At 43.4% G+C, this 14942-nt stretch overlaps 1 protein-coding gene across 3 annotated transcripts in view; it reads left to right on the forward strand.

The window, feature by feature from the left end:
• Positions 1-4378: 4378 nt before the first annotated feature.
• Dctn4 (dynactin subunit 4) overlaps positions 4379-14942 on the forward strand; it is a 33057-nt gene continuing 22493 nt past the window's right edge. For 2 of the 3 annotated variants that reach the window (XM_036204789.1, XM_036204790.1), the window contains exons 1-4: positions 4379-4547; positions 7442-7512; positions 9738-9916; positions 13452-13495. In XM_036204789.1, coding sequence (XP_036060682.1) covers positions 4413-4547; positions 7442-7512; positions 9738-9916; positions 13452-13495 — 429 coding nt within the window. In that variant the 5' untranslated portion in view covers positions 4379-4412. Of the gene's footprint in view, positions 4548-5392; positions 5598-7441; positions 7513-9737; positions 9917-13451; positions 13496-14942 lie in introns of those variants that run through there. The other variant, XM_036204791.1, reaches the window with a different exon arrangement.

Below are 14942 nucleotides of genomic sequence, written 5' to 3' on the forward strand. Positions count from 1 at the left end.
CTTATCCATTATCCTGACAGTTTGGGGATTTGTCTTGTAGGTGACAGAGAGCCAATGAGGGACGATAAACAATAGAACATAAATAAATAGGATAGAAATGTGGTTTTTAAAAAGACTAGTCTAGCTCAATGTTTATTTTGTTTTTGTTGTTGTTTCGAGACAAGGTTGTTATGGGATATTTGTACACTGTGTGAAAATGTATTACTGTGATTGGTGTAATAAAAAGCTGAACAACCAATAGCTAGGCAGGAGGTATAGGTGGACTTCAGGCCACAGAGAGGAAGTAGAAGGAAATAATCCAGACACAGAGAGCCATCAAACGTCAATGAGACATGGAGGGAGTTGGACATACAGAAAGAAAGAAAAGTAAAAAGCCACGAGGCAAATGTAGATTAATATAAATGGGTTAATTTAAGTTATAAGAGCTAGTGGGACAAGCCTACACCAAGACCAAGCTTTCATAATTAATAAGAAGTCTCCTGTGTCGTTATTTGTGAGCTAGCAGCCGACAACAAAGCTTGCTACACAAGGTCTTACTATCTAGTTCTGGCTGGGCTGGAACTCAAAATACTGATCACACTCACAGAGATCCACCACCTCTGCTTCCCCAGTACATCACCATGCCAGTCCAACCAGATCAGGTGGCTGTTGGGAGAAAGCAGTTAGCCCAGAAGGAAAACAATTCAACTCTGAACTAAGGCAGTCAATGAGAGACACAAGTTAGAACTATTCAGGAAGTAAAATCAAAAAAGAGGGCGCCATCAAGGAAGCGCCCAAGTTTTTGGCTCAGGCAGATAGGTGCTAGTCAAGATCTATTACATCCGAGGGGCAAGGATAGGAGGAAGTAAGCTCTGAGAGAAACATTCACAGCTCAGGCTATGGAGAAGGTTTGCCAGGACAGCAGCAGCCTGAAGCCCTTTGCCATGTTTACGTTTGGGAAATAGGGTTTAGGCAGCAGCAGCAGCAGCAGCACATTTCCTGGGAGGGGCTCCCGGGAGGGCCAGGAAAGGCTAGCTGTTGAGACGGGACTCTTTTTCTTTCCCTTCTGTGTACTTGCTGTGATGTTCTGATGAAACTGCAGACTCTAGGCAGGAAAGCCTGTGATTAGTGTAGTGTTCAAGCAGGAAACCCGAAGTGGGGAGAGCAGCCTTGGCAGAGGGCCAGCCATGGTTGGCACACTTCCTGGGGTCTCAGAAGTTGCTCGGGAGCTCACTGGACTGCCGCCTAACTCCAGCTGAAGGATTTCTGAGATGAAATCATAGTAGGATTTTCATACTTGGGATTTAGAGACCTTTTTTATGCACCTACCACTTCAGAGTTTACAAAATGCTTTTACACTCATTGGTAACTTTTATTTTCACCAAGACGAGTAGTATTCTTCCCAAACTATGTGTTTTCAAACAATACTTGGGAGTTATAAGTGGATTTTTTTTTTCAAAAGTGCATAGCTAGAAAGTGCCAAAAACCATTGATCTAGATTAGATATTTTATGTTGGCAAAACAATAGGGAAATAAATGTCTTACTCTGGGTGAGGATGCAAACTGAGCCGGCTTTTCACAACACATTGTCAGAATCTTTATAGGTGGTTAGCCTTTCATCTGGCAGTTCTAATTCTGGGTCCCTGTGCCAACCTATGCTCACCTTAAAAAGCAAAGCTGGAAGTGAATCCAACATTAAAATGTGATCCCAGTGGCCTTAGGGAAGAGTGAAAAGGCAATACAAGGACACATTACCAAGCTGGTCACCATTGTGTGCAAAGAGGACCTGATCCTGCTGGAACCCTCTAAGGAACACAAAGAATTCTGAAAGGCAGAGGGGGAAATGTATTCATAGGCTCTCACCTACATAAGTTTCTCCACAGAATGTTAAGTTATACTTTCGTGGTTTACCAAATGGGTTCCCAGAAGTATTCCAAAATGTATTTACATATCAGCTATTTACATATCAGCTATGTAGTAAAAATAAAGTTAGTGGTAACCCAGGACTGATGCTGGTGCTGTCATTGGAACACAGATCTCTGAGAAGTGCAATTTCAGAATCTGGAAGTTATAGTTCTATAGAACTGAAGTTAACAAGAACAGGATACAGACTACCTTGGAGGTTCAAGGGGAAACCTATCAAAAAATTAACAAGGTGTTTTGATTCTCTACCATGGGAGACTTTCCCTGTTCCATAGCACAATGATCTCATAATACCAGATATTCTGTTGGGCAGTGCAACCAGAGGACAGCAGAGAAAAGGCTCTTGGTACCCAGTATCAAACACAAATGATTATCAAAAATCCAGTTCTTCTCAACCGTAGTAGCTACAGGATTCACCTGGAAACCTGCTGTAAAGTTAAACTCCTGGGTCCTGCCTAGAAATTACAATTTGTGTCTACATAATAATCTACCTAAATAAACCTAGATTTCCCATTTTCAATCCCTCCAGCAATTCCTCTGTAGGTGATCCACTTGATAAACACTGGCCTTGTACCTAGACTCTTGAGTCCTGAGAGGGGAGAACTTGTGCCTATCCCTGATTCTCTACTGAATACCCTATTCAATCCAGGGACCAGGGAATTGTACACTGAATTGTTTAAAACCAACCCTCTAAAGTGTTTCAACATGCAGAGATGACCAAACCAAACTAGTGGGAAATCATAAAAGTTGGATCAATGGCGTTGGAGCCTACATGGGACTGGACTAGGCCCTCTGCATGGTGAGACAGTTGTGTAGCTTGATCTGCTTGGGGGACCCCCAGGTGATAGGATCAGAATCCATCCAGAGATGGCTTTTTGGAGTCCACTACCTATGATGGCACCTCGTGCAGCCTTGAGGCAGGGGGAAGGGCTTGGACTTGCCTCTACTGGATGTGCCTCCCCATGGGAGGCCTGGCCTTCTTGTGGACTGGAGTGGGAGGTGAGTTGGGGGGGAGGCTGCGGGGGCGAGAGGAGGGAAGAGGGGGATCTTTGATTGGTGTGTAAAAACGAATGAAAAAACTTTCTTAGGAAAAATAAAAGTAAAAAAAGTGTTTCAAATAGGGTCAGCTCAAATCTGTGGCCTCTCTGCATCGTTAGGCCATGGGACTCTATGGGAGTGGTCTAGAAAAGGGGGTTCAAACTCACTAAAAGATAAATGATAATCCATGAGACCACAAAATTCATTAACATGTAAAAAACAACTACAAACTATTTGAATAATATATTTTCTCTTAAGAACAAAACCCATCTATGAAACTAATCAGTACCAGGTTGTTTGCCTGACAAGGGTAAAGGGCCCTTGAGCTCTCTAGCTCAGGTAGCCCACTAAGCATCTTATCTACTTTTTCTTTTAGATAAAGTCCCTCCCTGCTTTAAAAAAAAGGGGAGGGGGGGACGTAATTTAATAAATGCTAGACTTAAACTATTAACATGACAAAATTTATGAGATAATATACATGAAATACTGTATAACTGAATAGCATTATATAAAGTAAGTTATTACCATGTTGGAAAATACGCTGAAAACATTTAATTTGGGGGTAATATGTGCAAGATCTGGAGCCAAACACAAGAGAAAATGGGAAAAAATTGCTGTGCTTCCCTAAGCCCAGGTTTTATAAAACAGAAATAACGCTAGTATCTACCTTCGAAGTCTTGTGAGAATTCAATGTATGTGTTCCATTTCCTCTACTTTCATTCTCAATGTTAATAGATGGTTCCCTTTCTGCTCCATCCCGGGCTCTAATGTCAGACACCTAACACAGTAGCACAAACACATGGTGGCAGGCAGCATGGGCCTGTCCAGATGCTCTGGGGCGCATTTTGTCACCTGACACATCTAAGCCTTGGTGTACACACAGAAATACACAGACGGCCCTTGACAACGTGGTTCACTGCTCTCCCGTCTTCAACATCCCCAACATCTAGGCCTATCGCCTAACCCTTCAAACTTAGGAGTGAACGGTACGGACAATGCACGGGTCTTACTAAGAAGTTTCAAGAGATAATGTGGATGTTTCCTGGGGTCCGTGGCAAGACCGCCAGAAGAATGTGCTGCTGTAACTGCTTTCCATTTAGGACGGAATATTGGCCTGGAAGGTGGGGAAGGAAGGGGCCGTGGTGAGAAAACGAAACAGCAGCCTTACTTTCTGAAAGATGCAAAGAAGAGCACTGAGCATGTCTGGATTTGGACTAGGTCAGAGTGTGTTGATGAGGGTCCCGGCAGCCAAGGCTCTACCCCGGAAATGGGTGGGCCCAACCCCCGGGATGCGCACGCGCCCTGAAGTCGCAAAGCCCCTCTGGGTCCCGTATCTTACGTCAACGTCTACGTGAAAGACGTAAGGGATCGCGCGGGGAGGGGGGAAAAAGAAAAAAAAAAAAAAAAAAAAAACCCACGCCGAGCCGGGTCACGTGACGGGTGCGCCGGGCGTTGGCTCCTCCCTCCCCAAGATGGCGTCCCTGCTGCAGTCGGAGAGGGTTCTCTATCTCGTCCAAGGAGAAAAGAAGGTCCGGGCCCCGCTCTCGCAGCTCTACTTCTGCCGCTACTGCAGCGAGCTGCGATCGCTGGAATGTGTGTCGCACGAGGTAACTGGGCCGTTCCGCGAGGGGGCTGCTCGCCGGGGCGGGGGTGCTCTTCCCTAGTCACTGCGGCTGGCGGGAAGTTCCGCCGGGAGAGGCGGGGGAGTCGTGGGTCTAGCTTTCTGATTGGCCAAGTGCCCTATCACTCAGCGGGGTTTGCGATTTCATTTGCTTGTAAATAGTCCCTTGGAAAAGGGGCGGACCCGGGTGGGGCTGAGCAGATCCTCTTGTGCTAGAACTGCCTGTGTAGCTGGACAGATTTGCCCTGGACCCTGCGGTCGCCTGTGGGACTTGCGAATTGGGCTGGGGAGATAGGTCGGGGGTTGTCTAGCTCAAGTCTCTGTTTCTCATCGTCAGTGCACGGACAGCCATTCTCGCTCGTGGCCCTCCCTTCTGAGCAGTCCTGACCCTGCTTTAACCAGAAGCGGGGCCCTGTCCAAACAGCTTACCCGGTTTCCTAAGCCAGGCCAAGGACTGAAGCAGGAAGACTGTGTGATTGATATGTTGCAAACGCATAGAGTAGTCTGATTAAAAAAAAAAAAAAAAAAAAAGCTCAGAGTTCTATTCACGGGCCCAGCTGGTCATTGGAATAGAATTGTTCACCTACTAGCAGAGTCCCAAACCTTTGGCTGCTTTTGACAGGATTTGTATTTCTACTGCGCTGCCGTTGTGAATCACACGGCCTGGTGAAAAAGCTCATAGAAATAATGGCAGAGTTTATTCCGTATTTAACTGTGTGACAAAGGCTTTGCGTAATCTTTCCAGCTAATGAAGGTGGAGGCTTGGGTTTGGGAGATTTTGGATGGGGGTGGGGGGTGTTGAGTCAGGGTTGCATGGAGCCCAAGCTAGCCTCAAGCTCACTGTACAGCTAGTGCTGGTTTTTAACAACTGGTTTCCTGCCTTCACCTCCCAAGTGCTAGGATTATCAGTGTACACCACCATATCCAGCTGTTGAAGGTGCGTGTTGTTGCAAGAAGAGAGGGGGAAAAAAAGCTGAATTGCCGTGACTCAGGCCTATAATCCTAACACCCGGGAGCCTGATGCAAAAGGAATGCTGTGAGTTCAAAGCAAGCATTAGCTGCATAGTAATTTCTAGGACAGTCCGCTACAGTGTGAAACGCTTTCCCAAGGCTCACACCCCACCCCCAAATGATGTACAGGTTAAGAAGCAAGCTCAGAATGTTTCTGGTAGGTCACAGAGTTGTTTAGAGGTTCGAAGGAAGATGTGAATCAGAGACTAAGATCCCTGGGGGAAAAAATGCCATGTGGAAACATGGCCTGTGGTGTTAACCATTTTACATGTTATCTTATTGGGGATACTTTCCAAACTATTAAGAATGGTTAAACAGAGAATGTAGGAAATCCAAGTCCAGTCCTATTTATACATACTTACATATTTATGCCATATATGTGATTTTTCTTGGATTTTGCATTAGCACTTTGTGTGATAGCTAGAATTGTATAATTATCAAATAAAAGCTACTTATTACATAAAATACTTTTTTTATAAAATCTTTTTTTTTTTAAGAGTGGATCTAATATTTAGACTGTGTTTTGAGTACAATAAGATGATTGTTGTTCAGTTTGTTATTCAAAAAGTCTCTAACTGGGAAACTGAAGAGATGTCTCAGCAGGTAAAGGCTTGCTGCCAAGCCTAACAGTCTGAGTTGGGTCCCCAGGACCTCCATGGTGGAAGGAGAGAACCAATACCTGTGAGTTGTCTTTGGCATCCCCATATGCTATGAGCTGTGGTACCTACCTGTAGGCCACCTACCTCATCACGTCAGCACAAAACAAATTTAGGATAAGTAGATGAAAAGCTCTTGTTTGGGGCCTGAGGTGATAGTTCAATTGGTAAAATGCTTACAAACATCCCAGGATCCCAGAACACACATACATACAAGCTAGGCACAGTGGCACATAATCCTATTGCAGGCCAGCCAGCCTTATCTACTTGGTAAGCTCCGGGCCAATGAGAGACCCTCTCTTATAAAAAAGGGAGGGGCAGGGGACAGTGCTTGTGGTTGTAGCACTTGAGAGTTCCCTATGACCTCCACACACATGCACACACAGAAAATTTTAAGAAATAGATCTCTAGGGTTGGGGATTTAGCTCAGTGGTAGCTCTAAGCAAACACAAGGCCCTGGGTTCGATACTCAGCTCAAAAAAAAAAAAGGAAAAAAAAGGAAAGAAAGAAAGAAGAAAGAAGTAGATCTCTACTTGGCTGTCTATAACTGTAAATTTTTAAACTTAATAAATATATTACATCACTAATGAGAAAACTTGATGCCTTTAAGAGCTACCTTACTTTAAAAAATAAAAAAAAAAGATGTTATGTTGAATGTTTTGCCTGCATGTATGTCTGTGCACCATGTGCATGCCCGCTGCCTGTGGAAGTCAGAAGAAAGCATAGGATGGGCCACCTTGTGGGTGCTGCTGAGAATCTAACCCCAGTCCTGTAAGAGCAGCAAATGCCCTTAATCACAAGCTGTCTGTCCAGACCCAACTTAATGTCTTTTAACAAAGGTATTGCTGAGTCCATGGTAATGTAATCAAGCCAAACTAGATAGAAGGCTGATCATAGCTTTACACTTGCATTATTAATCAACTCATTAGACCATAGAGTTATTCATTTAGAAGCTTTGAAGTATCACATAGACAAGTCTTGACACAGCTCATGTGTAAAGCTTGATGATAGGTAACAGAACACATGAGAAAGAAAAAGGATTAGAAGAGAAAATTCAAAACCAACAACAGAGAGGTAATTGCTTAGTTGGAAACAGTCTAGGTGTTTTGTCTGTTGTTTTCCAGATCAGTAATGTCTTACCTTCTGGTGAGGTATAGCATATTTTAATAATGAATTTCTTTTTCCTCTGATTTTTTTTTAAATTTCCTCATAGGTGGACTCACATTATTGTCCCAGCTGCTTAGAAAACATGCCATCAGCTGAAGCCAAATTAAAAAAGAATAGGTAAGAACAGGACAAATTTTTCAGTTTGCATTTGTTGTTGGTTTTGTGGGCACTGAGGCTGAACAGGGTCTTATTTCATAGACCAGATCTCAAATTTTGATTCCTCCAGCCTAAGTGCTAGGATTACACCACAGTTGTTTTAAGTAATGGGTAAGAAAACACACAGGATTAAATTTTTTCCTGTTTGAGCATCACCATTACCTAAGATACCTTATGTAGCCCTGGCTGTTCTGGAACTCACTCTGTAGACCAGGCTGGCCTCGAACTCAGAGATCCACCTGCCTCTGCTTCCCAAGTGCTGGCGTTAAAGGCATGTGACACCACTGCCTGATCGATAGTGTACAAGACTACAGGTGAAATCTTGATAGTCTCGGGCCGTGGGTGTTCTGAAAGCACTGGGTGGGGTTGCTCACGACTTAACCCTAGCACTTAGAGCCAGGGCAGAAGGATCACAAATCCAAGACCAGTCTGAGCTCAATAGACTTTGTTTCAAACAAACAGCCAAAGGCACCAGGGTCCAGGGCTCCCAAGGGGAAATGTTATCTGATGCATTTCAGGAGAGAACAGAGTGCCCCACTGTGACCACGCCCCTTCCATGGTGGTGTCTGTTCCCTGAAAGGGCCCCACTGTGACCACGCCTCTTCTATGGTGGTGTGTTTCAGATCTCTGGCACAGCAGTCGAACAGTAATTTTCCAAATCCAGTTTCACAGTTGCTTATGTTGATGACCCTGAGTGTTCTGTCACACAGTACTCTATCCTCTAACAAAATAAACTGTGACATTTGCTTTCTCCTTTAAAATCTCTGTGTCCTGTACAGCCATTAAAAAAAAATGTGGAATAGTAAACTCCACCTAGAAACAGTGCACTATTTTTCTCTGTAGAGGAGATGGAGTTGGACTCTAATTTGTCACAAGCGTTGGTGATAATTATTTTGTTTTTAAGTGAATATATAACATATAGTGCTTTTGAAATGTTAACCTTGGTAAAAGTACCCAGAAAAAATTTTTTTTCCTCCTTTGAGAGTCTTTGCATTTCTAACATTTGGACCATAGTTTCCTAAATTATGAATTGTGACCATGTGTAGGTTCATGTAACTAGATGTGGGGACAGAGGTGGAAGGTTTCTGAAACAAAATCTAATTCAGAGTCAGACATGTAATAAGTGGGGTGTTTATGACGGGCGTGCCCACATCTGATCGCAGCCTGTGGACTTGGGACTCCTGCTGCTGCAGTCAGTGCTGCCTGAGACACCTCGGCTCCCAGTGGAGACTACTGTGGCTTATGAATTGCAGGGGCTTTCAGCACATGCAAAGCTCTTCACTGTAATACAGACATATTAGCTTGATCATAGAAAGCAAAGACAACATTTTCCTTCCGTCATTCCTCAGCACGTATCAAATTATAGCTCTTTGGTTTGTATCGGATAAGAATGTTTGAGGGGTTTTTTGTTGTTGGATGTTTATTTGTTTGTTTTTGTTTGTTTGTTTGTTTTTCAAGACAGGGTTTCTCTGTGTAGCTTTAAGCCTGTCCTGGAACTTGCTCTGTAGACTAGGCCAGTCTCGAACTGACAGAGATCCACCTGCCTCTACCTCCCCAGTGCTGGGATAAAATGTATGCGCCACCACCACCCAGCTGTATAAGAATGTTTGGTTTTAAAAGTTGATTTGAGTTGCTGACTTAAGCAATATTATGATGATCATCATTATTTTAATTTTTAAATAGGGTTGGGGAAGAGTAAACAAAAACCAAGTATAAAGAAACCTGCTACTTTGCAGGCTCAAATTTGAAAGCTTCATATACACACCAAAAAAATTCATCAAATGCATTTTGGCTTGGAATTAGGACAGAATTTCTAACCATTTCTGAAATGATCCTAAACACACTTGTGTCATTTTGTACTATGTATTTATATAAAGTATTGGCAATTACAAAATCAAACTATCAACTCTGAAAAGCATTGAAGATTCTCTATCCTGCATGACCAACTATTTAGCAAAGATTTAATCATTATATAAAAATAAATTTTTCTTGATGTATTAGCAGTAAATGTTTTATTTGTATACCTATTTTACAAAACTATATGCTAGAGATTATGTGAAAAGCTTCTCCAGGGAAAGAGCTCAGAAATAGAACACGGTGAAGAGATCCTGAACTGAACCGATGTCTAGCACACAGTAGGTGCTTGCTAAGAATTGGCTGAATGAAGTTGTCCTGTCGTGTCACAGATGTGCCAACTGCTTTGACTGTCCTGGATGCATGCACACTCTTTCTACCCGGGCAACGAGCATCTCCACACAGCTTCCAGATGACCCAGCCAAAACCACCATGAAGAAAGCCTACTACTTGGCCTGTGGGTTTTGTCGATGGACTTCTAGAGATGTGGGCATGGCAGACAAATCTGTGGGTGAGTGAGGTGTACTTAAACACAAGATTTTGTTCTGCTGTCAATGCATAACCCCCATAGACTATCAGCTCTGTATCTGGTGGGCCGAAGAACCTAAGTTCAGGATGGTCGTCAGTAAGTCTTCTGTGTACCCAGAGCCTCATATTTATGGGTCATGGTTTTTCTTTTCTTTTTGGTTTTTCAAGACAAGGTTTCTTTGTGTAGATTTGATGCCTGTCCTGGATCTTGCTCTGTAGACCAGGCCGGCCTTGAACTCACAGAGATCTGCCTAGCTCTGTCTCCCAAGTGCTGAGGTTAAAGGCGTACGTCACCACCACCACCCAGCCCTTGGATCATAGTTTTTCATCTCAGATAGAGTAATACTATTCAGTTTCTTAGAGTTGGTAAAGTAGCTTTTATGAATCTAATACTAGAATCAAACTTAGTACCATTTATATATATATATAGGGCTAGGGATATAGTTTATGAAGCCCTAGGTTCAAGTCCTAGCACTGCATAAATGAGGTGTACTTGCTCGCACATGTAATCTCAGCATTTCAGAGGTAGAGGAAGGAGGATCAAAAATTCAGGATCATTCTCCACTGCATATGGAGCTCAAAGCCATCCTGGACTATGAAACCCTGCTTCAAAAAAATTATTTTTTAATCTGAAATTTAAACATCATGGACAAAATTAACAGTGATAAACTTAGAAAAACAGACTAAAGATGACTAACGAAAATTGAAGACCCTCATCAATCAATTCAGGAGAATCAGAAGGAAAACAGCAAAGGATTTGAACAGCAGGTCTCATAACTGAACATAAAAGTGATCATCTTAAAAGGTGTTCATCTAACTACAAATTATGAAAATACTATTCCTCAAATATTTTTAAAATGTGATTATATCATGTTAGTCAGACACAGGATAATTCTCATATTACCATCTTGGAGAACAGTTTGATGACCCCTATTTACTTATTTTTATTTTTTGTTTGTTTGTGTGTGCATGCCTGTTTAGAGTTTTAAGGTGTGTTACTTTTGTTGATGTTGAATTTGTTTAACTCGGTGAAGCTGTGTTACTGTGCCTGTGTAAAACACCTGGTGGTCTAATAAAGAGCTGAACAGACAATAGTGAGGCAGCAGAGAGAAATAGGTGGGGCTGGCAGGCAGAGAGAATATATGGAAGGAGAATTCTGAGGGGAGAGAAGAAAAAAGAAGTAGCCAAAGAAGGACAACATCAGGGTCCAGTCACCCAGCTACACAGCAAGCCACAGAGAAAGATTTATGGAAGAGAACTAGAAGAGTCCAAAGGCAAAAGATAGGATAATTCAAGTTAAGAAAAGATGGCCAGCAGCAAGCCAAGCTAAGGCTGGGCATTTATAACTAAGAATAAGTCTCCGTGTGTGATTTATTTGGGAGCTGTGTAGCAGCTCCCCCAAAAGAGAAAGAACAACCAACAGCAGAGGCCAGAGGACAACTCTCAGGAGTTGATGCTCTCACTGTGTGGGTTCTGGGGATGGAACTCAGGTCCTCAGGCTTAGTGGCAAGGGCCTTTAGTTGCTGAGCCAGCCTGGCAGCCTTATTTATTTACTTTTTGAGTCATGTCTCACTCTGTCAGAGGCATTAGATCCCCTGGAACTGGAGTCACAGACAGTTGTGAGCCACCATGTGGGTGCCGGTGTCAGACCCAGGTGCTCTGGAAGAGCAGCCAGTGCTCCTAACTGCTGAGCCATCTCTCCAGCCTGTTTGTTTATATGTATGTATTTGGGCATTTTGCATGTGTCACATTCATGCAGTGGCCATGAAAGCCAAAAGAGGGTGTTAGATCTTCTAGAACTGGAGTTACAGTTGTTAATCTCCACAAGGGTGCTGGGAACTGAGCCCAGGTCCTCTGCAAGAGCAACAAACGTTCTCAACTGCTGAGCTACCTTTTAGTGTGTATTTTATTTTGTTTTTGTAACAGTTTCACTCTGTAGCCCAGACTGGTAGGGTTGTTGGTTGGTTTTTTGTTTTTTGCGGGAGAAGGGGGGAGTTGGTTTTTGGTTTTTCGAGACAGGGTTTCTCTGTGTAGCTTTGCGCCTTTCCTGGAACTCACTCTGTAGCCCAGGCTGGCCTCAAACTCACAGAGATCCGCCTGCCTCTGTCTCCCATGTGCTGGGATTAAAGGCATGTGCCACCACCAACCAGCCCAGACTGGTCTTAAAATCACTATTCTTGAGTCTGTACCTGATCCCCTATGTATATATTATGGATTCCAGTTTAGTGTTTTTATGGGATTCCTGCATGTGTAAACAAGTGGAGCTCTGATTATTGTACCTTTTCTTGGGATCTTTTCCTTCTGTTTATTTGTTTTGTCCAATTCTGATGTGTTAGTTTTTAGAGACAGGGTCTCGTGCCCAGGCTGGTCTTGAACGCCTTGTTCATCTCGCCTCCATCTCTTAAGTGCTGATATTAATACTACCATATCTGGTTCCTTTTGCCCACTTATTGTTCCTTGTGTGTGCATGTGTGTTTATAGTTTGTACTTTGTTTCCTACTGAAGAGACTTTAGCCTAATCCAGTTTCACTAAAATCTACTCGGTATAGTTTGTAGAAATGCAAGTTTTAACCCTTAACTATTGTCTGTTTCTCAGGTAAGTTCTGTACTTTTTTTTTTTCTTTTTTTTTGGTTTTTCGAGACAGGGTTTCTCTGTGTAGCTTTGGCACCTTTCCTGGGACTCACTATGTAGCCCAGGCTGGCCTCGAACTCACAGAGATCCACGTGCCTCTGCTTCCCAAGTGCTGGGATTAAAGGCGTGCACCACCACCTCCCGGCTACTCTGTACATTTTTTAATGGTCAAGGGTTTTGAGGTTTGTATGGGTTTTGAGTTTGGGGGATTTTGTTTTGCATGCGCAGATCCAGTTGCTACAGCACCCCTTGTTCAGAATTGGGACCGTGCTACAGATGAGAGCAGGGTTTCCAGATCCAGCTTACTTCCTGAGTTGGATTCCTGGCTCTGCCACTTACTACCCGGGTTTAGATCTGTTAACTGTTAGGAGCTTTGGATTTCTAATCTATAAAGTGAGACCAATTAGAGTACCTTACCTCAGAACATATTATGAGAACATGTGCATACATGATTGGTGGTGTTGGGCTTGATAGCCTAGGCCTGTGATCCTAGCCACTTGGGAAGCTGAGGTGGGAGGATTACCAGTTCTGAGTTTGCCTGGGGTACAGAGCAAGGCCAGCTTTGGCAACTTAACAAAATTGTTCTCAAATGGTTTAGAAACAAGATTGGTGAGATGGCTCAGTGGGTAAAAGCTTTTCTGTACAAACTTGACTACCTGAGTTGTTTAAAGGGCTTGGAGTCTAGCTCAGTGGTAGACTATGGGCAGAGCCCTAGGTTCAGTCCCTAATACTGGAAAGAAAGAGGGAAGGAGAAAGGGGGGGGGGGGCGGGTTGCTCTTCTGAGCATGCTAGTCCATGAGATTTCTAGGGTTCGTTCTTGGAAATTCTATGGTGACATTTTATGAAAATAAAAAGGTAAAATTACTGTTTAATGTTTATTTTCTAGCTAGTGGCGGTTGGCAAGAACCAGAAAATCCTCACACACAACGGGTAAGTACAAGAACTTAGGCCACAGAGGATGAAACACAGAGGGGCAGTAGGTGTGGCCCACGCCGAGAAGTGCCTGTATTTGTGCTGTGGGGTCAGTCACTCACAGAGAGGCACTAAGTCAGTGCTGCTGCTGCTTCCCTTTAATTCACGGAGAACAGTTGTGCTTTTGGTTCTGTGTTCCAGCTATGTGTCAAAAAAGGAATGAAAACAGCTTTTATTGTTTTCTTCCTATGCCCAACAACGGCTAGACGTTTATTGTTTTCTCCTATGCCCAACAACGGCTAGACGTTTATTGTTTTTCTCCTATGCCCAACAACGGCTAGACGTTTATTGTTTTCTTCCTATGCCCAACAACGGCTAGACGTTTATTGTTTTTCTCCTATGCCCAACAATGGCTAGACGTTTATTGTTTTTCTCCTATGCCCAACAACGGCTAGACGTTTATTGTTTTCTTCCTATGCCCAACAACGGCTAGACGTTTATTGTTTTCTTCCTATGCCCAACAACGGCTAGACGTTTATTGTTTTTCTCCTATGCCCAACAACGGCTAGACGTTTATTGTTTTTCTCCTATGCCCAACAACGGCTAGACGTTTATTGTTTTTCTCCTATGCCCAACAACGGCTAGATGTTTATTGTTTTCTTCCTATGCCCAACAACGGCTAGACGTTTATTGTTTTTCTCCTATGCCCAACAACGGCTAGACGTTTATTGTTTTTCTCCTATGCCCAACAACGGCTAGACGTTTATTGTTTTTCTCCTATGCCCAACAACGGCTAGACGTTTATTGTTTTTCTCCTATGCCCAACAACGGCTAGACGTTTATTGTTTTCTTCCTATGCCCAACAACGGCTAGACGTTTATTGTTTTTCTCCTATGCCCAACAACGGCTAGACGTTTATTGTTTTCTTCCTATGCCCAACAACGGCTAGACGTTTATTGTTTTCTTCCTATGCCCAACAACGGCTAGACGTTTATTGTTTTCTTCCTATGCCCAACAACGGCTAGACGTTTATTGTTTTCCTCCTATGCCCAACAACGGCTAGACATTTATTGTTTTCTTCCTATGCCCAACAACGGCTAGACGTTTATTGTTTTCTTCCTATGCCCAACAACGGCTAGACGTTTCATTTGCTGTCAGATACTCTTGGAAGTACAAGCATGCAGACCTTTCAGCCCTAGAGACACTACTAAGGTTGAAGGTCCCCTTGCACCAGTAGTGACTGCCCACAGCATGCGAGGCATTTGTGCAGTGTGCACCGCTGCTGGCCTTTCACCCTGCGTCAGAACAGTGTGAGGAACCGACGAGCTGCTGTCGACATGCACACTCTACTGTCAAACCGGAAACCAGACAGATTGACAGTTTTCCACCTATAACGTTGGCAAAAATTAAAAATACTGACAGTATCCAGCGTGAGAGTGTAGGGAAATGGTTTTCTCACGTGTGC

Source organism: Onychomys torridus, chromosome 13 (genome assembly GCF_903995425.1).
Source record: "Onychomys torridus chromosome 13, mOncTor1.1, whole genome shotgun sequence".
NCBI lineage: Eukaryota > Metazoa > Chordata > Mammalia > Rodentia > Cricetidae > Onychomys > Onychomys torridus.